At 40.4% G+C, this 25,654-nt stretch overlaps 1 protein-coding gene across 1 annotated transcript in view; it reads right to left on the bottom strand.

Moving 5' to 3' along the window:
- The window catches only part of card11 (caspase recruitment domain family member 11), a 719,724-nt gene that overhangs the window by 155,386 nt on the left and 538,684 nt on the right, over nt 1–25,654 (bottom strand). The window contains exon 21 of the mRNA XM_031893621.1: nt 8,967–9,146. Coding sequence (XP_031749481.1) covers nt 8,967–9,146 — 180 coding nt within the window. The remainder of the gene's footprint in view (nt 1–8,966; nt 9,147–25,654) is intronic.

The raw sequence follows: 25,654 nt of genomic DNA, 5'->3' as shown, positions 1-25,654 counted from the left end.
GGGTGGAGCCACCAACAGCCAATTAGATTTTACCTATTGACTTTTAATGGGGATATTCAACTTGCTGCCATTCTCACAGTATTGACACTGGGTTCCCAAAACACTTCACAATTGGTGACTAGGGAACTGCATTTTCAGGTTTAAAAAAGTGGGTTGAGACACCAACAGCCAATCAGATTTCAGGGAAAGGCTTTATGTGCCAATGACGTATGGCGTACGTCTTTTGGCACATAAAGATTCTCTCTGCAGAAGCGGCATGCGCCGCTTCGGCAGAGAGTTTTTACTGATGGCAGCCCCCTGGGCAACAAGCCAGGGGGGCTGTCATGTCAGCCCTGCGACTCGATTGGCGCAGGCCCCCCCCCAAGCAGCAGATGCGATCGCATACTTTTTTGTAGCATTATCCCACATAAAGGATGTAAATGTGTTGATTTTTTTAAATGACATATCATATGGGGTTATGTTCCCATTGGGGCCCCTACATGCCACATATTTAGGTAAACCTATACATATTGGGCATCAAACTGTTTAGTGGACCCCTGGAGTTCAAATTTAGGGTGTTTTATCTTGGTACCTAATGCTATGTGGGAGATAAGGTGCTGGAAACTGGAAGCTTTGAAGGGATTTTTGGAAATTTCATCAAAATTGCCAGCTTTAGGAAAGCTTTGCAGCTTGATACTTTGGAGTAGATAGACATGGGTACCCATTTTGAATTCAGGGGAATGTGTACTTTCCAAAGTGAACATACTTTTTACTAGCTTTATCCCACATATAATGATGTAAATGTGTTGATTTTGCAGGAACTGAAATGACAGAAATGATTGATCATATGGGGGTATGTTCACATTGGGGCCCCTACATGCCACATACTTAGGTAAACCTATACATATTGGACATCAAACTGTTCAGTGGACCCCTGGCGTTCATATTTAGGGAGTTTTATCTTGGTACCTAATGCTCTGTAGGAGATAAGATGCTGCAAAGTGGAAGTTTTGAGGGGATTTTTGGAAATTTCATCAAAATTGCCAGTTTTAGGAAAGCTTTGTGGCTTGGTACTTTGGAGCAGAAAAACATAAGTACCCATTTTAGATGCGGGGGGATGTGTACTTTCCAAAAATATGAGGTGAACATACTTTTTACTAGCTTTATCCCACATGTAAATGTGTTGATTTTGCAGGAACTGAAATGACAGAAATGATTGATCATATGGGGTTATGTTCCCATTGGGGCCCCTACATGCCACATACTTAGGTAAACCTATACATATTGGACATCAAACTGTTCAGTGGACCCCTGGAGTTCAAATTTAGGGTGTTTTATTTGGTTACTTTATGACCTGTAGGAGATAAGATACTATAGACTGGAAGCTTTGAAGCGATTTTTTAAAAACTTCACAAACTTTGATAAAAACCTATAATTTTAGGAAAGCATTGCGACTTGATAGTGTGGAGTAGACAGACAGTTCTACCCCCGAATCTGTTCTTTCCAGAAACATGTAATTTTCTGGGATAAACCTTCTGTTAGTGGAAGTTTTGGCCTTGAAATCTAAAGTATGCAGCTTTCTGGAGCAGTGCTTTGGAAATTTGGTAGTGTACTGCTGACCTATACAAGTGAGAAATCTCCATAAAACTATATATATTTGGTATTGGCACGTTCAGGAGACATGGGACTTTCCAAATCAGTTGTATTTTTGTGCATAAAATAATTTTTGTTTCTGGTATGTGTGTTTATATTATGAAAAATATGATTTTTTAAAAACTTTTTACACATTTAGAGGCCTATATCTTGTTACAGAATTGGAATTACACCAAAATTCTACCATATTTTGAAAGCTTAGTTTGTCCTGAAAAAAACAATATATTGTTTTCCTGGGTAAACTAAAAGTCCCCCCCGAGGAAAGGCCCCTAAAGTGAAACAGTGCAAAATGTTCAAAAACTGTCTGGCAGTAGTTACATAGTTACATAGGGTTGAAAAAAGACCATTGTCTATCAAGTTCAACCCATCCGAGTAAACCCAGCACACAACCTATACTAACCAATCTATACACTCGCATACATAAACTATATATATACAACCAGTAATACTAACTGTAGATATTAGTATCACAATAGCCTTGGATATTCTGCTTGTTCAAAAACTCATCCAGGCCCCTCTTAAAGGCATTAACAGAGTCTGCCATTACCACATCACTAGGAAGGGCATTCCACAGCCTCACTGCCCTCACCGTAAAAAACCACCTACGCTGCTTCAAATGGAAGCTCCGTTCCTCTAATCTATAGGGGTGACCTCTGGTGCGCTGATTGTTTTTATGGGAAAAAAGAACATCCCCCATCTGCCTATAATCCCCTCTAATGTACTTGTAAAGAGTAATCATGTCCCCTCGCAAGCGCCTCTTTTCCAGAGAAAACAACCCCAACCTCGACAGTCTAACCTCATAGCTTAAATCTTCCATCCCCTTTACCAGTTTAGTTGCACGTCTCTGTACTCTCTCCAGCTCATTGATATCCTTCTTAAGGACTGGAGCCCAAAACTGCACTGCATACTCAAGGTGAGGCCTTACCAGGGACCTATAAAGAGGCAAAAATATGTTCTCATCCCTTGAGTCAAAGTTCCACTTTGGTCCAAAACAGCTGGCAGTGAAAGGGTTAAAATGTTGCTATTCTTTTACTATTTAAGCCAGGGTCCCCAAACTTTGCAGAGTTAGTCACTGGGTGACAATAATTCAAAGTCTGAAAAAAGTGGGTGGATTCACAGACAACCAATCAGATATATTTAATTGATTTTAATGGGGAAATTTAAAGTGCTGCCATTCTCACATGTTTAGCCCAGTGTCCCCAAACTTTTTACAGTTGGCCACTGGAGGACTAAAGGTTAGAAGGTTAAAGGTTAGAAAAAGTAGGCAGAGCCACGAACAGCCAGATTTCACCAATTGAATTTCATTGGCCTTTCTCACACTAATTATGCCAGGGTTTCCCAAATTTGCACATTGAGTCACCGGGTGACTGCATATTCAAGGTTAAAAAAAAAAGTGGAGCCGCCAACAGCCAATCAAATTTCTTTAACTGATTTCAGTGGGGAAATTTTAACTGCTGCCATTCTCGCACATTTAATACCTGTGTCCCCAAACTTTCCACAGTTGGTCACTGGGGGAACTAAGGTCAAAGGTTAGGAAAAGTGGGCCAACAGCCAATCCATTTCCACCCGTTAAATTTCATTGGTTTATATTTAAACTGATGTCATTGCTTAACCTTTCTGAGATAAAGTACTATAGACTGGAAGCTTTAAAGCGATTTAAAAAAAAAAATCACAAATTTTGATTTTTAGGAAAGCATTGCAACTTGGTAGTTTGGAGTAGACAGCAGACAGTAGTTCTACCTATTCTAGCTCTATCTATTCTCGATTCCCTAGAATCTGTTCTTTCCAAAAATGTCTAATTTTCTGGGATAAACTTTTCTGTTACTTGCTGGGAGTTTTTGACCTATATAAGTGAGAATTCTCCATAAAACGATATTTTTTAGGAATTGGCACGTTCATAAGACATGGTACTTTTCAAATCAGTTGTATTTTTGTGCACATATTGTGTTTATCATGGAAAATTATTTTTTAGACATTTAGAAGCCTATATCTTGATACAAAATTGGATTTACATAAAAATTCTACCATATTTTGAAAGCTTAGGTTGTCCTAAAAAAAACAATATATTGTTTTCCTGGGTAAACTAAAAAGTCCCCCCAAGGAAAGGCCCCTAAATTGAAACATGTTCAAAAACTGGCAATACAAAATCGGCTTTGACCAGAACAGCTGGCAGTAAAAGGGTTAAGTATTAATTCTAGTTTTGTTAAACTTTCCCAAGTTAGTCACCGGGTATTGAGGTTCAAAGTTAGAAAAAGTGGGCAGAGCCACCAACAGCCAATCACATTTCACCTATTTACTTTCAATGGTGAAATGTAAAATGCTGTCAGTCCCACAATTTTTACGCCTGAGTCCCCAAATTTTGCAGAGTTAGTCACTGGGGGACTGCAGGTCAAAAATAGGAAAAGTAGGTTGGGCCACTAACAACCAATCAGATTTCATCCATTGAATTTTATTGACTTAAATATAAAATTCTGTAATTCTCACACTATTTATGCCAGGGTGCACAAATTTGCACAGTTTGTCACTGGGTGACTGGACTCAAGGTTAAAAAAAAGGGCACAACCACTAACAATTCACCTATTGACTTTTATTTGTTTAAATTTAACCTGCTGCCATTCTTTAACTATTAATCCTATGGCCCCTAAACATTGCAGTTAGTCACTGGGTAACTGCACTTCCATGTTAGAGCCACAATCAGATGTTACTTGTTGACTTGCAGTGGGATATTTGCTGCCATTCAGACACTATTAAAACCAGGGTCCAACAACAGCCAATCAGATTTCATTCAGTGACTTCACATTTTTCAAACCAACATGAAGTTTGCTCTCAAACTTCCCTTTCTAGTGTCATTATTAATTTTTATTACCGTATATACTCGAGTATAAGCCGATCCGAATATAAGCCGAGGTACCTAAGAAAGCTGGAAAAACTTATTGACTCGAGTATAAGCCTAGGGTGGGAAATGCAGCAGCAGTTAATATCCTTCAAAACTATAAATAGTTTATATAGAATATAAAGTGCAATGTCTAGTACAGAATGGGACAGGTGAGGATGGTAGATGAAGATGAATTTTGGAGTGGGCCAGGGCACTGGAGGGTCTAGTTGCGGGTGGCCTAATTTGCACACAAAGGACAGAGGGTGCTAGTCTGGAGGGACCCATGGCACCCGACTCGAGTATAAGCCGAGGGTGACTTCTTCAGCACATTTTGGGTGCTGAAAAACTAGGCTTATACTAGAGTATATACAGTACTTATTTTTCTGATCAGATCCTCTCCTATTCATATACCAGTCTCTCATTTGAACCACTCCCTGGTTGCTAAGGTAATTTGAACCCTAGCCACCAGATAACTGCTGAAATTCCGAAATGGAGAGTTGTTTAATAAAAAGTGAAATAATTAAAAAAAAAAAATACAAAAAATAGACCAATTGCAGATTGTCATAGAATATTACTCCTACATTAGGGGTCCCCAAACTTTTTAACCCGTGAGCAATATTTAAATATTGTTCACGGGTTAAAAAGGTTAAAAAGTTTACAAAAGGTATACAAAACGTTGGGGAGCAACAGAAGCATGAAAAAAAGTTCATGGGGGTGACCAAAAAAGGTTATAATTGGTTATTTTGTAGCCCCTATGTGGAATGACAGACTACAGGAGGCTCTGTTTTGTAATACCCATGGTCTTTATGCCTCCAAAACTTGCCTCCAAGTTAGAAATTTAAGAATGAAGACCCGCTTTGAGGCAGGTTGCTCATGTAACATGTTGCTCATGAGCCACTGGTTGGGGATCACTGCTCTACATCATACTAAAGACTAATGCCATGCATTTTTTGGCTTGGCGAGAATACGCCCCCACGTTTCAAAAAACTTTCAAATGTTTTTTTTGTGCATTTTGTTTCACTTAAGAAAAAAAAAAAGCTGTAAAAACTGCAGACGCTATCATTATGTTCTGGCACTCATTTAGCATAATCTCATCCAATTATGGTGTAGGTAGAGCTCTCAGCTTACAATTTTCAGTGCTAAAGTCAAGGGTTCATTTCACACTAAGGCTGCTTTTTACTTTTGCATGTATGTTAATAAAAACAGTTTGATTTTTATATACTTTATTTTGTGGTACTTTTGTATCTTTGGTCTAGATCAGCTTTATTTTGTATATTCAGTTAATATGGGCCATTTGGTTAAAGGGGATGTAAAGGCAAAAAATAAAATCCCTTTTTCTGATTAAAAAATCTGTACCGGTTTTATAAATAAATTATAAAAATTGTTTGCAGTTCTAGTCCCCCTAGCTTAACCTGTTATGACTACTGCGGACTTAAATCTTTAGACGGTCTTGTCTGCTCGGCAGGGAAACAATCGAGCTTTCAAATAGCAGGTGTCACGCTCGGTATCCCAAACCCAGAACAAAAGCCAAGATCCCGGTCAGAGCTCACTCTTCTGCCTATAACAGCCACCTTTCGCTTCGGGTGGAGCCCTCCGCTACTCGGGTGCCGCCAGGACTTGTGAGAGGATCAGGGCAAATGTTCTGGGCAGGCAAGGGAACCTTGCGTTTAACGTAAAGTTTAGGGAGCTGAGATGAAGTGGAACAGTCCGAGGTCAAAACCGAACAGGCAGCGAGGTACAAAATCAAATTCTGGAAAACGTAGTCAGAAACAGGCAAAGGGTCAGTACAGGCGGCAAACAGGCAAGGTCAAGGTCAGGCAAAGGGTCAAAACACGAATCAGAATAGCAAAAACAGTAATCAGGAGGCAAACCGAAGTTGGGCGATGAAAATATGCGCAGGCGCCTTTAAATATTTGAAATTCGCGCCTTGCGCGATGACGTCACACGTCGCGCCAGCTCAAGAGGGAGCATCACCGCTTGCCAGAAGAGCCGGACGCGCTTCGGCGCGCATGGAGAGGCGGGCGTCCCCGCCACCCAGGTATCCTTACATTACCCCCCCTCTAGAGGGGGCCACTGGACCCCTTGGTTTCTCAGGAAATTTAGCATAAAATTTTCTGATAAGGCGGTCAGCCTTAACATCAGTGGCAGAAACCCATGATCTTTCTTCAGGACCATATCCCTTCCAGTGAATAAGAAACTGTAACCCTCCCCTGGATAAGTGTGAATCGATAATCCTTTGTATTTCATATTCAGATTGACCATCTACCAAAACTGGAGGAGGAGGAGAACGCTGGCGAACCACCCTGACAGGCTTTAAAAGAGAGACATGAAAAGTATTCGAAATTTTAAGTTCGGGGGGAAGTACTAGGCGAACAGAGGAAGGATTAATGATCTCAGAAATGACAAAAGGACCAATAAATTTGGGACCCAATTTGGCAGAGGGAACCTTAAGTGAAATATTTTTTGAAGATAACCACACCTTATCACCAACCTGATATTCTGGTGACTCCTTCCGATGCCTATCAGCAGCTCTTTTTTGGGTGCTCACGGCCGAGGACAGAGAATCTTGAATTCTCTGCCAAACTTTTGAAAAATGCTCCACTATAGAATTAGCTGCAGGAACAGCAGAAAAATGTTCTGAAAAAGAAAAACCTCTTGGATGGAAACCATAAACAATATAAAAAGGAGACTCCCTGGTGGAAGCATTATTAAAGGCAAACTCAGCCCACGGAAGAAACTCTGTCCACTGAGACTGATTATTGGACACATAACACCTCAAATATTGTTCCAGAGACTAGTTAGTTCTTTCAGTTTGACCATTAGTTTGAGGATGATAGGCCGAAGAAAAGGACAAATCAGTACCCAAAAGAGAGCAGAATGCCCTCTAGAACCTAGAGACAAACTGAACCCCCCTATCAGAAACAATATTCAATGGAGCTCCATGGTATTTAAATATATTAGCAATAAAAAGACCAGCCAAAGTTTTGGCAGAGGGGAGGGCGGGAAGGGGAATGAAATGACACATCTTGCTAAAGCGATCTACTACCACCCAAATAACAGTATTACCATTAGAGGACGGCAGATCAACAATAAAGTCCATGGAAATATGACTCCACGGCCTCTCAGGAATAGGGAGTGGTTGTAATAAGCCCTGAGGCAGAGACCTAGATGGTTTGGAGCGTTGGCAAACTGCACAAGAGTTAATATACTTGCCAACATCTTGTCTCATAGTAGGCCACCAAAGGGAATGAGATAACAGCGAACAAGTCTTACTTTGGCCAGGATGCCCTGCTACCCTAGAGTCATGAGTCTCAGACAAAACAGCCTCGCGTAAATTTTCTGGAACAAAAAACCTACCAGATGGTACGTTTCTAGGCAAGTTAATTTGAGCTTCAGAGAGAGAGGCCAAAAGGTCAGGACTCAGGGCAGCCACAATCACTTCCTTAGGAAGAATAGGGTCAGGTTCAAGGTGTTCTTTATGACAAGAGACAAAACTCCTGGAAAGGGCATCGGCTTTTAAATTCTTGGTCAGTGGAACAGGCCGAGGTCAAAACCGAACAGGCAGCGAGGTACAAAATCAAATTCCGGAAAACGTAGTCAGAAACAGGCAAAGGGTCAGTACAGGCGGCAAACAGGCAAGGTCAGGTAGAGGGTCAAAACACGAATCAGAATAGCAAAAACAGTAATCAGGAAGCAAAACCGAAGTTGGGCGACGAAAATATGCGCAGGCGCCTTTAAATATTTGAAATTTGCGCCTTGCGCGATGACGGCTCAAGAGGGAGCGCGAGCATCACCACTCGCCAGAAGAGCTGGACGCGCACATCGGCGCGCATGGAGAGGCGGGCGTCCGCCTCTGGATCCTTACAGCAGGGTTGTTTTATGTTTTATTTGTCAAACCTGGCTAACCTTATTGTAAAGCAACCCTCGCACCCTCCTTCCCAGCCGTGAACAGCACTGGACATTTCCTTGCAGAGCAGTCAGCGACCATGTAGAGATTTGTTTCTATAGCAGTAATAGCAGGTAAAGTGAAGGGGGAGTAGAACTGCATACAAATTTTATAAATTTATTAAAAATTTTCTTATAAAAAGAGTAAAACTTTTTTAAATGGAACTGTCTTAAAGGTAGGTTTCTTTATAAGTAGGGAACTAGAAAAAGGGATTTTAATTTTTGCTTTTACATCCCCTTTAAGTAAGGTCCAGCCAAGATCATCAGCCTTTGATGACTGCCTTTACTACTAGTATACTGTGTTTACTTCCCAAATTCTTAATTAATAAAGGCAGTTCAATAAAATAATGTCCTAAAATGAACTACATAAAACACAAACTTTTCCATAACATAGAAATTTGTCCATAATGGAATTAAGTATGATGTGGGAGAGAAACAATAGAAAAAAAACATAAGTTTTTTACATTTTGACAATGATAAAGAATTATTTTATTATAACCAAGTATGTTCTTACCTGGCTTGCAAGTTAGAAACTCCAAAGCACCTCCAGAATTCAGCAATTTTTGCACTATAACTTTTGCTAGCACAGAAGGAGCAAAGAGAACAGGACGTTTTTTCTCTGTGTGAAAAGGATGCACCAAGCTGTAAGGTATAAGACTGATGTTCTTTTTGATGTCACTGTCAGAATCCATGTCTAAAAAACAAAGTGCTTCAAATTATTAAACAATTAACAATAATAACATAGCATAATAACTGAACAATCCTTTATATCTTTTATGTGATGTGTGCCATTACCCTTACACACTAAAAAGTAAACTTAAATTCCATCTATCTAGTCCTTTTGGCCTAAGGTCATTATTGTTTTATATCTTTTGGAGTCGGTATATATCACCTAAACACCTGTTTTAAAACTTGTAGAATGGCTGGGGGTGGTTTCATTTCCACCAAATATGGAGTAGAGTTCCCAATTTCTGATTATATTTACACTACAAGGATAAGCAGTTAGGGGACATACAATTAATTTCCCAGGTTACACCTATGCTGTCTAGAAACTTTTGTTTCATGATTTAACATGCCCTCTGCTATAATTTGACATGCCCCCCTACACAAAGTTTAGGAAATGTTCTTTTCTTTCTTTTTCAAATATTTTTATTTTTCAAAATGAACACGCAAAATTCAATGCAGACAAATAAAATGCAGCATATCAAAATAGAAAATACAAGTTGACAATGAGAAATATTTGTCAATGCCAAACAGTACAAAATTTCAATTTCTACAATTAACAATAATAAACTCCTAAAAGACTGAAATACACTAGCCATTCATTTTGGCATATCATGGAATGCAAATGAGGGTAAAATAAGTGATCAGATTCACAGGGAAGAATTCTTTCAATATGTATAATTTCCCATAAACGTATATATTAGCTAGATATTTTTAGGAGATGTCAACCCTAATTTTAATTTCACTTCTAATGGATAGGGCGCCTTACCCCCACTTAAACCGCATAAGTGCCGCTCCCTCAATCTCCTCCTACAGCCTGTAGCAATATGTGTTAGATTTAGCCACTAGAGGTCTCACTCCTTTTAGACCTGGGTACAAGTTAGCTAACAGAGACTTGTTGGTAGCTGCAGAGAGTGTGTTCAGCAGTAATGGCTTCTGTTACAATCATCTAAAAAAGTTTGATCCTGAGACTCTCACCTTGATTTGGCAACCTATCATAACATGGTGGCAGCAGGGAACAGAACCTTGGAGTGAAAAACTGACTGGAATCACTTGAAGTGAAAGTAAAAAATAAAGCAGCACCAGCTGTGACTGGAGGTACAACTATAACTGTGAGTAACAATCACTGCTAATATTCACATAATATGGAGAGCGGACTAAAACCCCCTGAGACTAAATGTAACGTCTCCCAACCTGTCACAAGCTTGGAAACACTGGAAAGAGGAGTTTGGCCTGTATGTGGAACTCACAGTAGCACCCAGTGATGAGAACCGCAAAATAAAGCTCTTTCATTATTTGATTGGGGAAAAGGGCAGAGAAATCTCAGACTTTAAGCATAACAAGTGGCAGAGATGATAATCCCACTTTAAGAGACATAATCCAGGCATTTGATAAATACTGTGATCCAAAAAAGAATGAAACTGTGGAAAGATATACATTCTTTTCAAGGAATCAGGAACCTGGGGAAAATATTAAGACATATGTCGCAGAACTAAAAATACTAGCATCCACTTGTGAATTTGGGGATATACGAGATTCCCTCATAAGAGACAGAATAGTATGTGGAATCAGAGACACACACCTGAGAGAGACTGCTTAGGGAAGAGAATTTGGCCCTGGAAAAATGTCTCCAGATCTGCAGAGCCTTTGAGCTGACAAAAGATAGTCTGAAAATGATTGAGGGCCCATCTGAGAGTATGGTACATGCAGTAACTGGCAAAGGCAAAATAAGATACAAAATCCAGGGAGTATCAATACTGTGTAAATACTGTGGTAAAAGGCATGAAAGAGACAAAGCGAAATGCCCTGCTTATGGTCAGACATGCAGGCTCTGTGGCAAAAGAAATCATTTCTCAGCCCAGTGCAGGCAGAGCAGCAAGTCACAGCACAGAGCTGTAAACACAGTCACACAGACTGACAGCACAGAGGACATAATGTGGCTGCAACTACAATCAGCAGCAGAGAGTGTAAATGTGGTAAAACCACCAATGCTTAATGACTCAAATCAACTTTTTGCCATTTTTCTTCTAGATAAAAAGCCCATTAGGTTTCAGCTGGACTGTGGGGCAAGCTGCAATGTTATTCCTTGTGATATGCTTAAAAAAGAAGTTAAACTAGAGCACACTGACCAAGTACTTATGATGTACAACAAAAGTATTCTGAAACCTATGGGTAAATGCAGACTAAAACTTCATAACCCGTGTAATAAAAAGAGTTACAGGCTGGAGTTTACTGTTGTAAAAAATAGAGATCATATGCCACTGCTGGGAGTAAAAGCTGTGCAGGCTATGGACTTAATAAAAGTGCAGTTTCACAACATAATGGCTCTACAGGGCTCTGCAAGTCTCCAAAGTTCTCCAGAAAAGCTGGACTATGATTTAGATTTACAGATAATACAAGCAAACTATGCTGACATATTTAAAGGGGATGGATGCCTAGAAGGCAAATATAAACTGGAGGTCAATACTGCCATAGAACCATCCAGGCTACCCACAAGGAGAGTACCTGTAGCTTTGATGCAACCACTAAAAGAAGAACTTCAGAGTTTACACAGCAGGCACATTATAGAACCAGTACAGAAGAGCACTGACTGGATAAGTAGCTTGGTAATAGTAAAGAAACCATCAGGGAAACTAAGGATATGTATAGATCCTAAACCACTTAACAAAGCCCTAAAAAGGAATCATTACCCAATGCCTACAATAGAAGATATTCTGCCAGATTTATCAGAAGCCCGGATATTTTCAGTATGTGATGTTAAAAACTGATTCTGGCATGTGGAACTAGATGAGAAATCAAGTTACTTGACAACTTTTTCCATCCCATTTGGGAGATATAGATGGCTCAGAATGCCAATGGGAATAAGTCCAGCTCCAGAAGTATTTCAGCAAAGGCTAAATCAAGCTCTAGAGGGACTTGCAGGTGTTAAAACAATAGCTGATGACATACTTATTGTTGGTGAAGGTGACAGCCTAGAATCTGCCACCCGGGATCATGATCTGAAAATGATCAAGCTTCTAGAAAGATGTAGACAAAAAGGCATTAAACTCAACCTGGAAAAATTTAAGCTTAAAATGACTGACGTGCCATATATAGGGCATCTTTTGACATCAAGTGGCTTAAAAGTGGATCCAGAAAAAGTCAGGGCAATTCAGGAAATGCCTGCCCCAACAGATGTACGGGGAGTTCAGCGCTTCCTAGGCATGGTTAATTATCTCTCCAAATTCTGTGGCCATTTGTCAGATGTGTGAACCACTGAGACACATAAAGATTCACTCTGGGAGTGGACAGAAGTACAGCAGACAGCTTTTGACTCTGTAAAACAGGGTATTGCAGATGCAGCCACTCTCAAATACTATAACCCTTTGCAAGCAGTGGTAATACAATGTGATGCCTCAGAAAATGGCCTGGGAGCCACACTGATGCAGGAAAAAGAACCTGTAGCATTTGCAAGCAGAGCTCTAACAACTACAGAACGTGGTTATGCTCAGATTGAGAAAGAACTCTTAGCTGTTGATTTTGGTATGGAGAAGTTCCATCAGTAGACATATGGAAGACACATAACAGTGCATTCAGATCATAAGCCTCTGGAGACCATTACAAAGAAGCCTCTAATAAATGCTCCAAAAAGACTGCAGCGCATGCTTCTTAGATTGCAAAAGTATGATTGTGACATTTCCTACTGTCCAGGAAAAGATTTACTAATTGCAGATGCATTGAGCAGGGCCTACCTTCCTAACTCACATGGAGGTGACGATTATATTGAAACCATCAATATGTGTGAATATTTGCCAATGAGTAAAGATAGGCTTAAAGAGATACAAACATGCACAGAACATGATTCCACAATGCAAATTCTAAAGACTAAATTTTACAAGGTTGGCCAAAATATAAACAATATACACCTGTTGAAATTTCTCCCTTTTTTCACATCAGAGATGAACTGTCAATACATCAGGGTATCATATTCAAGGGAGAAAGAGTTGTCATACCAGGGAGTCTCAGAAGAGACATTATGGAAAGATTATACTCCTCACATATAGGTATAGAAGGGTGTCTACGCCGTGCACGGGAATGTGTGTATTGGCCTGGTATGAATGATCAAATTAAAAAGTTCATAACGCAATGTGAAATATGTGCATCTTGTGGAGACGAGCAGCCGAAGGAAACACTGCAACCCCACGAAATCCCTGACAGACCATGGTCAAAAGTTGGTACTGATTTGTTCACTTGGAATGAAAAAGACTTTCTGATAACAGTTGATTACTATTCCAATTTCTGGGAAGTAGACTACCTCCAAGACACCAGATCAAAAACAGTAATAAAAAAGCTAAAAGCCCACTTTTCAAGACATGGCATTCCAGATATACTGTTTTCTGATAATGCTGCCCAGTTTACGTCAGAGGAGTTCAAACAATTTACTAAGAAGTGGGAATTTGAGCACAATACCTCCTCTCCAGGATACCCTCAGAGCAACGGCAAAGCTGAATCTGCAGTGAAAATGGCCAAGAAACTGATGCAAAAAGCAAAACAAGCAGGTACAGATATCTATCTTATGTTATTGGAGTTAAGAAATACACCCACACAAGGCTTGGGCAGTAGTCCAGTTCAGAGACTAATGAGCAGACGCACAAAGACTCTCTTACCAATAACTAAACAACTTCTGAACCCAGAACTTGCGGTTAACCTAAAATCCAAACTGAAACTCACTCAAAATCACCAGGCACAGTACTACAACAAATCAGCAAGAGATCTACCAACTCTTCAGATAAACGATAATGTTTGGGTTCAACCACTTGATAAATATAGCAAGCACTGGCAGAAAGCAAAAGTCATAAAAACCCTAGGACATCGGTCGTACCTAGTCAGAACAGAGGAAGGAAAGGTATTGAGAAGAAATCGTAGACATTTAAAGAAGACCGGAGAACCTGATGACTGGAAGCCACACAGACCATTTGATGATGATCAAAATTGGCCTTCATCAAAAACTCCAACAGCAGATCTTCAAGGCCAGACAAGGCAGGAAGCAACTGAAATATGTGGGGAGCAAGAAAATGGACAGCCCACAACAAACAATGATTTGCATGTCTCCGAAGTGCCACATTCGTCTAAAGAAATACCGTATGTGTCAAGAGCTAGGAGAATGTGCAGAAAGCCAGCCCACCTCAAGGATTATATATAACTGGCCACAACATAATGTTATATGTTAAGCACTGTTGTTATGAACAATGTTTGCAGTTATAAATGTTTGTCTTCTTTAAAAGAGAAAGGATGTAGCAATATGTGTTAGATTTAGCCACTAGAGGTCTCACTCCTTTTAGACCTGGGTACAAGTTAGCTAACAGAGACTTGTTGGTAGCTGCAGAGAGTGTGTTCAGCAGTAATGGCTTCTGTTACAATCATCTAAAAAAGTTTGATCCTGAGACTGTCTCACCTTGATTTGGCAACCTATCATAACACAGCCTGCACCACCGCATTCTTTTCTGCTCCGTTTTGCGTGTCACCCTTCACCTGGTGAAAAGGTTAAACTTTCCTGCCGGCAGTCGGAAGAACGTGTTCCAAGAGAAGGAGCAGAGAGCTCTTGTTTACAAAGGCAGAGTTAGTATAGCAACTGCCTATGCGATCGGCTCATTGGAGGATTGACTGTGGGTGTGGTTAAGGAGTTCATTCGTCTGCTATGTAGAGAAGAGATTCATCTCAAGTTAGCATGCTCATTAAAACTGCTTGGAACTGGGCATGTGCACCATGCCAGGCAGACAAGGAGATTCTGAAGGGAGGGGGGAGAGGGAGTTACCCAGCTCTGTAGTGAGAGAAACTCCAAGGGATCGTTGCAGCTTCAGTGTTTGCTTCTGAGGGACAGGAGTGGCAGGTATTTAAACAGTGCTGTGAGGCTTTTCTCTGCTAAAAATTTTGGTTGGGGGGTTGACATGTCCTTTAAGCATAAAATTGCATCTGATTTTATAAGATCCAGATCTGTATCTATTAGCTTCCTGTAAGCAAAGATTAAATAAGTGAAGCAAAATATCTTATGATGGAACCTTGTCCTGAATTCAAAATTGGAAAAGTGATTTTTGAGCAGATGCCATAACCAAAATATGTAGATATTTGTGAATAAGACTTAAAAAAGATTTGGGAAATCATTCTAATAGTAAACATAGCTGGGACATCAATTGTATGATGGACTTATATATAAAATGGTTATTAAAGGCTAAATAGTGTTTATAGTGTATATTTATCTAGCCAATAAGTAAGATGATAAAAGTTCATTTTGTCTGCATCATTAAGGTTAAAACTTGGTTTGATATGATCCCAATTAAGCTGTTCTCAATCATCTGGATCAACAATTAGTCTTATCTGTGCAATGCCCATCCTTTTCTGAGAGAGTAAAATTGAAGATCTTTTAGATTTGTGCTAAGTTGAATGGGTAGAGGAATGGAAAGATCTTGTGATTTAGTTTATTGACAAATGATTTTTCAAGTAGTGATAGTATCCCTATAAATTGGATTTTGCTTTATATCTATATGTTGGTTATGGAGAAAGAAGAGAACAGATTCTTAGAAACCCAGAGTAAGCTCTATGTCTAGATTTGTACATTTTTCTCTTCGGTTAACCATTCAACCAGGTATCTTGCAATAAGAGGGTTAAATTGAGACTTGAGTAAGATAGTTCTGGGCATATCAACACCTTAAAAAAGACAACTTGACCCATTAAGTTGCGATGACAATTCAACCATGTATTGCAGGTTGTTTCGATAGAATTTAAAATGTAAAGTTGTGATAAGCCTGAGAGGATGAATGTACCCAAATATTTTAGTTTCCCTGAAGAGGGCTTAATTTTTGAAGTAATAAACACTGTAAATACCCAATAAGCACTATCAAATGTAAGGATACTTACCGATTGGCTCCTTCGGCACACTCCCGCCATGCTGCTGCAACGTCAGTTCCCGTCCAGCACTCCCCAGTGCGCAGGCATGTGCATTGACGCAGCGATGTCCACCTGTGTACTGAAGGCGATGTAATTATGCCATGGCGCAGTGCATGTTTAGGCGGTGCGTCACGACGTCGTGCGTCACATCGCAGGTGAATTGGTGCCAAAAGAAGGACTATTTAAAGCTGTTTGCGGGTTTGATCAGTGCCTGGTTATTGCGGTTATCCTGAGTCTAGCTGTGTATTGTAGTGTTCCCTGTTGCTGATTTCTGCCTGTTAACTATGAATCCCTGCTGACCATCCCAACCGCTGCCTGACTCCAAATCCGAATCTACGCCGCCTGCCCTTGTTTGACTACACTCGTCTTCTTCTTTGGTACTTCGCTCGGTTTGCCGCAAAGGCTTCCACTCCACTCACTTCCTCCTGTTCTAACCATGTCTTCGTGCTGCCTTGGTCTTTTGCTGGAGTGTCCCAGTAAGCCTGACGGTCAAATGCTTTTTCAGTGTCGAGTGGGGATATTGGGGTTCATTCACTAAAGGGCGATAAAACGAGCACTGCATAGCCTGCATTAAAAATTTTATCGCTTCTTATTTTTTGCAACTTAACCCTTGATTCACTAAAAGGACACTCATCATAATTAAGAAGCGATGCTGTGTGCGTTATTTAACTCGCGATGAGCGTTTTCGTGAGGTATTTTACGCAGTGCGCGGTAATTTATGCATGCATCATATACCACATGACTAATGCCATTTTGTGCAGTTGCGCTGTGAGTGTACAGATGGAGAGTGCGGAAGGTGCAGGTGCGCAATTGCCCAAGCAACACAAGGCGACCCAAGAGATGGAGAGTGGTGTGGAAGCCAGCAGTGGCAATGGGGAAAAAGGTGGCAACACACAGGGAACACCAAGGTAGGCTGGGGCCACAGGAGTCTGAGAGGAAGCAAAGACCACACTGAGCAACACCAACAGAGGCCAAAAAGGAAAAGCTTACATGAACCAAGCAGGTTCTATGTGTGAACCCACATCACCAAAGCTGCAGAGGAAGGGACACTTGCCAAAACTGCAAGTATTCCGTTATGGCTTGCTTATTGTAGGCAACACAAGTATTCATATATTTTATTTAGGTCTGGAACTGGAGGTGGCCCCTCCAAAAAAAATGTTTACACTAGGTATGAGGAGCAGCTCTTAATTTTGTAGGACACGTGTTTTGTGTAAGGCTTTTGTGCAATGGCATGAGAGTGAATTGTGTCCGTGTGTATTAGAGGTGTTTCAATTACAGAAGTGCAGTGTATTTCTAATAAGATAGGTGTGTTATTGGACAAGTGTGTCTTGCTGGGTTAGGTGCAGTCAGTTCATCTTGTACGTTTGGATAGTCAATCTTTTCAACTTGATTTTGCCCTTGCACTCTGTATGGCAGAACATTTTACCTTTTTTGCTCATTTGGAATGAATCAATGTCCGCAAATAGTTTTTGCAAAATAAACTTTTACATGTTGTAAAATAAATGATAAACTTTATTTGCCATGAAGTTTGCCTGGCATCATAACCGTAATTCAAAACCTTTAAATTTTTTTTTCTTTTTTCAAAAAGGTGGCCAAAGACGCGCTGGACACTCCTCAAGTCAACTCCACTCACCGCAACACCAAGTGGATCCTGAAATGGAAGAAGCCACATTTAGTGGAGAGGAGAGTTTAAGACAGTCTGGGGAAAGTTGCAGTGATGTGCCACTTTTTTCAGAGGATGAGCCCTCTGAAAGTCACCAACAACACCAAGCCAAACCCACCACATTTCATGTGCTCCCCCAAACAGTGGAACCTGAGAAAGATTGGTTCCACAAATCACTCATACGGCACCACAAGTCCTTAATGAAAAAAATGCACACTGTGTGTATCTTGCCACAAAAGCCTATACTGACAGTCAGGCACGCCAAGCCTCGTACAAGGCAGCTATGTTAACCCTGCATCAGGAGCACTTGAAGGTCTAGCAACAAAAAGGGGCATTGTTGGAAACTCAAAATTCACTTTTACTAAAAACAAAATTCCCTGGTAGAAAAACAAAATTCCCTGATAGAGAGCATGACACATGGCCAAAAGGAAATGAACACAAATTTACTAAGTGTTGTCCAAACAAGTAGAGCAATGCTAACACGCTCTACTACTAGAGTGAGTGCTGATACTTCAGCAAGCACTTCTGCAGCTCCCAGTAGACAGCTACGTAAAAAAAAAAAAAATGTGCATGTTTGAAATTTGTAAGTCATCTTTGTTTTTTTGGTAAAATTAGCAAATGTTGTATTAAGAAATAATATTAATACACACTAGTCCCATGTGCTTTGTAAATAGATTTTCTCTTTTTGCTATTTGTGTTGGGGGTGGGGGAATCACCTGCTCAAATCCACATCAGCCTTAGTTACCACTCACTACTGCTGTGAGAAATAAAAGAAAGGAGCATTTCTTTTGTAAGTGGGCAACTAATTTCACTGTAATGAGAATTTTTTTTTGGAGAAGTTGTTTGGTGTTTCTTGTTTATGGGATTAAAGATTGTATGGCACTTACAGGAAAAGTAATTGTTAACGATTTCTGCCCGGACTTGATTCCCCCTGGCATCCGCACCTTGGACAGGATCCTGGGGATGTATGGGGTCATCCAGGTCCTCAGCCACATTGCCAGTTCCAGACGGTTTGAAAAGCATCATAAAGCTCGGACTGCCTTAAGATATAAGCATCGTGAGAGAAGCCAGGGAAGCCAGACATGATGCTCAGAATATTCATGTGTGCATCACACACCTGTACATTCAGGGTGTGGTAGCTCTTCCTGTTGCGGAAAATATGCTCCCTGTCTTGGGGGGCTTTAACGCCACATGGGTGCAATCAATTGCACCTAACACATTGGGCATGCCACTTATGCCATAAAACTGCCTTTTCACAGTGTTCCTGTCATTTCGACTTTGGGGAAATGAGATGAAATTCCCAGACACTGAGCGGATAGCATCCAGGACCTGGCCAAGGCACCGTGAAAAAGTAGGCTGTGACACCCCCCGTAGACACCTCCAACCCTCTGGAAACTTCTTGTGGCCAAAAAATGCAGGGAGCGCAGGAGTTTAACCATGCCAGGAACAGCGTGGCTTCTGCGTTTCAGTGGCTGCAGGTAAGGCTCCAGTACCTCATACAGGCTGTAGATTGCAGCTCTATTTGAGCCTGTAGCGCCTGACTACTTCATCCTCAGTTAAGCCCTCTAGAGGACGCATCACTCTAGGATGTTCACGGACTTGCTGATTCTCCTCCAAATCCAACAAAAATCCCATTGCAAACTCCATCTTGCCTTCACAAACACTCCAAAATTGCAATGTGCTCTGACTAATGCCTCCCCCAATTAGGTGTTAATATTTGCACAGATTATCGCGTTATTTAGCGCGTTTAACGCTTCATGTGCTTTTGTGAATCATGCATTAGTATTCTTTCCAATCGCTAAATAATGCAATGCGTTAAAAATAACCTATCCTGACCTATCTCTACACTCACATACTGTGCATAAACTATATATACCAACATCAATATTAATTGTACATTTTAGTATCCCAGTAGCCTTGAATATTATGCTTGTTTAAGAAATCATCCAAATCACTCTAACAAAATCTGCCATCACAACATCCACAACCTCACTGCCTCCACTGCGAAAAAACACCCCTATCTATCTATAATTCCCTCTAATGTGAGTGAGCACGTCCCCTCACAAGCACCTTTTTTTCACAGAGAGAACAACCCCAACATTGATAGTCTAACATCAGTTTAAATCTTCCATCCCCTTTACCAGTTTAGTTGCACATCTCTGCAGCTCATTAATATCCTTCTTAAGCACTGGAGCTCAACACAGCACTGCATACTCAAGGTGAGGGACCAGGGACCCATAAAGAGGCAAAATTATTTTTTCATCCCTTGAGTTAATGCCCTTTTTATGCAAAACAGCACTTTATTTGCTTTAGTAGCCACTGAATTACATTGCCTGGAATTAAACAATGTGTTATCTACAAAAAACCCCAGATCCTTTCAATTAAGGATACCTCCAACACATCACCATTTAGTGTGTAATTTGCATTTAAATTTATTCTACCAAAGTGCATGCACTTAACATTGAGCCCTATGCCAACCATAGTGGTCATGCCAGACAAATTTGATCAGCATTGATCAAATTAGTCTGGCATGATCTGTTACACATAAAACCATGCTGGCCCATGGGGTATTTACCCCTTCCAAAAGTTTTCCTCCCACTGATGTCAGATTGACAGGCCTATAGTTTTCAGGCTGAGACCGGGATCCCTTTTTCAATAATGGCATCACATTAGCAATTCGCCAGTCTCTCAGCACCATGCCAGAGCTCAATAAATCCTGAAAAATTAAGTGAAGAGGTTTGGCAATAACAGAGCTAAGCTTGTTTAATATCCTGTGATGAATACTATCTGGTCCTGGACCTTTGTTTACCATTACATGTTCAAGTCTCTTTTCAATTTCCTCCTGAGTGACCCATTCATCAGTATATTACTAGAAAAGTGTGTTTTTAAAATGAAGCTTTTATTAACTGGTTCCTCAGCTGTGTAGCAGTGCTGCAATAACCCTTTCCATCTCTATTTTAGCTTGCCTGATAGCATATTTGCATGCTTTATTGGCTTCTGTGTAGCTGAAGAAAGTTCAATCTGTCCCAGAATGCTTTAAAATCATGGTTTTTCTTAACAACCTCAACACTAACACTTGTACCAAACCATAAAGGTTTTGCTTGCTTGCTTACAAGGAGAATATACTGACATAAATACATGTTAAGCAACATTTTAAAGATATTAAATTTCCCTTCTGTGTTTAATCCTATGAAAAGCCTTTCACAGTTGATAGATTGTAGAAATGCCCTTATTCTGACAAAGTCTGCACATCTAAAATGTAGTATTTTAGTTACTCCCTTATAGAGCTGTCTCTGCAACATTTTCTCAAAGGAGACCATGTTATGATCACTATTGCCTAAATGCTCACCCACACAAATGTTAGAAACGAACTGCCTGAAATAAAAAGTTGTCATTTAGCATTTTTACAAACCTACTAGCTTTTTCTGACTTGGCCACCCCATTACTCCAGTCAGTGTCTGGATAATTAAAGCCCCCCATGATACTTGACCTAGTTGTGAAGCATCTTCCATTTGTAATCGTTGCTGGGTTTTATTCTCCACACTTATATGGGGTACTTTGTAGCATACACCAATGATAATTTTCTTAATAGCCTGTAGCCCTGCTGAAATATCTACCCAAAGGGATTCCAGACCTTCCCCATTGTGGTCTTTATTTAGCACATGGCTTTACATCTGGCTTTACATAAAGACACACTTTTCCACCCTATAAAAGTCCTCTGTCCTTCCTAAAAAGGGTGAAACCATTTAAATTAACTTCAGAAAAAAATGACATTGTTGGACCTTTCCTTAATCTTAGAGCATAGATCCCTTAACTCACTCTTTAAGCCCAGTCCCAATGACCACAATCTGTTTCAACATAGCTCTGCTTTCCACCCCACCACTACTAGAGAAACTGGTCTCAATAATGGCAGGGAGGACAACAAGTTGTATATGCAAAATGTACAAGCTGGTGCTAGTATTAAATGTATGTTTACAAATGTGAGACTGGTAAAATGGGAGAGCTGGAGGTACTGGTGCTGAAGGAGAAATATGATAAAACTGACATAAACATGGCTGAATGAGTCACACAACTGTGCAGTAAATATAGGAGGCTATTGTTTCGGAGGGACAGGGGAATTATATAAGGAAGAAGTGATGATGGAAAATGAGGGAGCTGAATCCTTATGGGTGGAGCTTTTCACAGATAGCAAAGAGTCCACCAAATTAATGGTAGGGGTATGCTATAGACCCCCTAATATAAGTGAAGCGGAAGGTCAGCTTCTGTTGCAAATAGCAAAGACTGCTATTTTGGGGCAAGTGATGATAATAGGGATTTTAATTATCCAGATATAGACTGAAGCAACTGTACTGCCAGGATAGTTAATGAAAACAGCCTTTAATACTCGTGATGGGCATTATGAATATTTGGTAATGCCTTTTGGGTTATGTAACGCTCCTGCAGTCTTCCAAGAATTTGTTAATGATATTTTTCGTGACCTGCTTGGACGCTATGTTGTAGTATACCTAGATGATATTCTGATCTATTCTTCTAATTTAGAAGATCGTTGTCATGTTCAGGAATTACTATTGAGACTTAGACAGCATCATTTATATGCTAAGCTTGAAAAATGTATTTTTGAGGTTCCTTCTGATCATTTTCTGGGGTACATCATTTCTCAACATGGTTTAGAAATGGAACCAACCAAGGTAGAGGGTATTTTAAATTGGGCTCAACCGCTTTCCTTACGTGCCATTCAAATATTTCTAGGTTTTGCCAATTATTATAGACAATTCATTAAGGGGTTTTCTTCCCTGGTGGCCCCAATCACGGCCCTTACAAAAAAGGGGGTTGACCCTAGTATTTGGTCCATTAAAGCGATTAAAGCTTTTAAGCTTCTTAAAGAAGCTTTTATTTCTGCTCCAGTGCTGCGTCACCCAGATTCCACCTGACCATTCCTCGTGGAAGTTGACGCTTCTGAGGTGGGAGCCGGGGCGGTATTGTTCCAGCGTCATCCTGTTACCTGTAAGGTACATCCTTGTGCCTTCTTTTCAAGAAAATTCTCCCCTACTGAGGCTAACTATGATATCGGTAACAGAGAATTGTTGGCAGTTAAATGGGCCTTTGAGGAATGGCGACATCTGCTAGAGGGCGCTAAACATCCTGTTACCGTCTTCACTGATCATAAGAATTTACTGTATATTGAATCTGCTAAACGTTTGAACCCTAGGCAGGCAAGATGGGCTTTGTTCTTTACCCGTTTCAATTTTATCCTAACATATAGACCTGGGTCCAAGAATGTAAAAGCCGATGCCCTTCCCAGGAGTTTTGTCTCTTGTCCTAAAGAACACCTTGAACCTGACACTATTCTTCCTAAGGAAGTGATTGTGGCTGCCCTGAGTCCTGACCTTTTGGCTTCTCTCTCTGAAGCTCAAATTAACTTGCCTAGAAATGTACCATCTGGTAGGCTTTTTGTCCCAGAAAATTTACACGAGGCCGTTTTGTCTGAGACTCATGATTCTAGGGTAGCAGGGCATCCTGGCCAAAGTAAGACTTGTTCACTGTTATCTCGTTCCCTTTGGTGGCCTACTAAGAGACAAGATGTTGGAAAGTATATTAATTCTTGTGCTGTTTGCCAACGTTCCAAACCATCTAGGTCTCTACCTCAGGGCTTATTACAACCACTCCCTATTCCTGAGAGGCTGTGGACTCATATTTCCATGGACTTTATTGTAATACTGTTATTTGGGTGGTAGTAGATTGCTTTAGTAAGATGTGTCATTTCATTCCCCTTCCCGCCCTCCCCTCTGCCAAAACTTTGGCTGGTCTTTTCATTGCTAATATATTTATTATATATTGTTTCTGATAGGGGAGTTCAGTTTGTCTCTAGGTTCTGGAGGGCATTTTGCTCTCTTTTGGGTACTGATTTGTCCTTTTCTTCGGCCTATCATCCTCAAACTAATGGTCAAACTGAAAGAACTAACCAGTCTCTGGAACAGTATTTGAGGTGTTGTGTCCAATAATCAGTCTCAGTGGACAGAGTTTCTTCCGTGGGCTGAGTTTGCCTTTAATAATGCCACTCCTACTTCCACCAGGGAGTCTCCTTTTTTTATTGTTTATGGTCTCCACCCAAGAGGTTTTTCTTTTTCTGAACAAGTTTCTGCCGTTCCTGCTGCCAATTCTATGGTGGAACATTTTTTACAAGTTTGGCAGAAAATTCAAGATTCTCTTTCTTCGGCCGTGAGTACCCAAAAAAAAGTGTCTGATCGGAAGGAGTCACCAGAATATCAAGTTGGTGATAAGGTGTGGTTATCTTCAAAGAATATTTCACTTAAGGTTCGTCATATCTGAGATCATTAACCCTTCCTCTGTTCGCCTAGCACTTCCTCCTGAACTTAAAATTTCGAATACTTTTCATGTGTCTCTTTTAAAGCCTGCCAGGGTGGTTCGCCAGCATTCTCCTCCTCCTCCAGTTGTGGTAGATGGTCAACCCGAATATGAGATACAAAGAATTATTGATTCACGTTTTTCCAGGGGAGGGTTACAGTTTCTTATTCACTGGAGCCTGCTCAGAACATTTGCCCTGGTCCTCTCACAATAAGTCCTGGCGGCACCCGAGTATATGGAGGGCTCCTCCCGAAGTCAAATGTGGTTGTTATAGGCAGAAGAGTGAGCTCAGACTGGGACCTTGGCTGTTGTTCTGAGTTTTGGGATACCATGCGTGACACCTTTTCCACAAATGTAAACATCATTTTCTCCGCCTTAATGTCATAAAGTGCATCACTCCAGGTTATACGGCGAACCCTTGAAAATTGATTTTAGCCAGTCAATAACCCAGGGGGATGAAAACTTTTTGATTGTACAAAATTATTTTGTTCTGTAGGTTTTTTATATACAGTAGTTACAAATTAATTGTTCTTATAAGTTATGTCAACATCGAGAAAATGCAATGTAGCGGGATGAAACTCCAGAGTAAACTTTATAGTAGTATGTACACTATTGAGGTGCTCAAGAAATTAATGTAATTTACTGACTGTACCTGTCCAGATCAAAAATGTATCGTCCACATATCTTACATAGGTATGAATATACTGGGAGTATTGACCCACCAAGATATGTGCATTTGCAATGAAATCCATGAAGATATTGGCATAGATGGGTGCCATGTTAGCACCCATAGCGCAACCTTGCCGCTGTAAATAAAATTCATAACCAAACTGAAAATAGTTTTTAACCAATACCATCTCCAATAATTCACAAATTAAATTAATTTTATGATTAGGTAAGTTAGTTCTGGACAGGTACATACGTGAGCACTCAATACCCTCATTATGTGGAATAGATGTAAAAAGGTCCTTGACGTCAAGAGAACAGAGCAAAAATTTGTCACTAGGGGGCACAATCTTCCCAATTAAATTTAAAAATTGTGTAGTATGCCAGTAGGTTAGGAATGGTATTACTTCCTGTAGGGCCATATCTACATAACATGCCAGTGGTTGAAAGTGGTTATCCTCAGATAAAATAAATAACCCTTTGCATTATGAACAGTTACATGCTGACCCCACAGTTAAGTTTAAAACAGAGATAAATATTTTTTTGGATGCTGCGGTGATGGAGGGAATAATCTCTGAGGATTTGTATAACTTGTTATTGGTGGATTATCCTAATATTCCTTACATATACTTCCTTCCAAAAATTTACCAAAGTGTTTCAAATGCCCCAGGGAAACCCATAGTGTCTAATATAGGGTCACTCTTTCAACCACTGGCATGTTATGCGGATATGGCCCTACAGGAAGTAATACCATTCCTAACATACTGTTTATGGCAGCGCTGTCCAACTGGCAGCCCGCAACCCCCCTCTGTGTGGCCCCCCCACCTGTCTGGCTGCTGATGGCTTACCTTTGTGTAAGC

Source organism: Xenopus tropicalis, chromosome 9 (genome assembly GCF_000004195.4).
Source record: "Xenopus tropicalis strain Nigerian chromosome 9, UCB_Xtro_10.0, whole genome shotgun sequence".
In the NCBI taxonomy this organism is placed as follows: domain Eukaryota; kingdom Metazoa; phylum Chordata; class Amphibia; order Anura; family Pipidae; genus Xenopus; species Xenopus tropicalis.
Note: the sequence above shows the minus strand (reverse complement) of the source record. Positions and strands in the feature narration are given on the sequence as shown.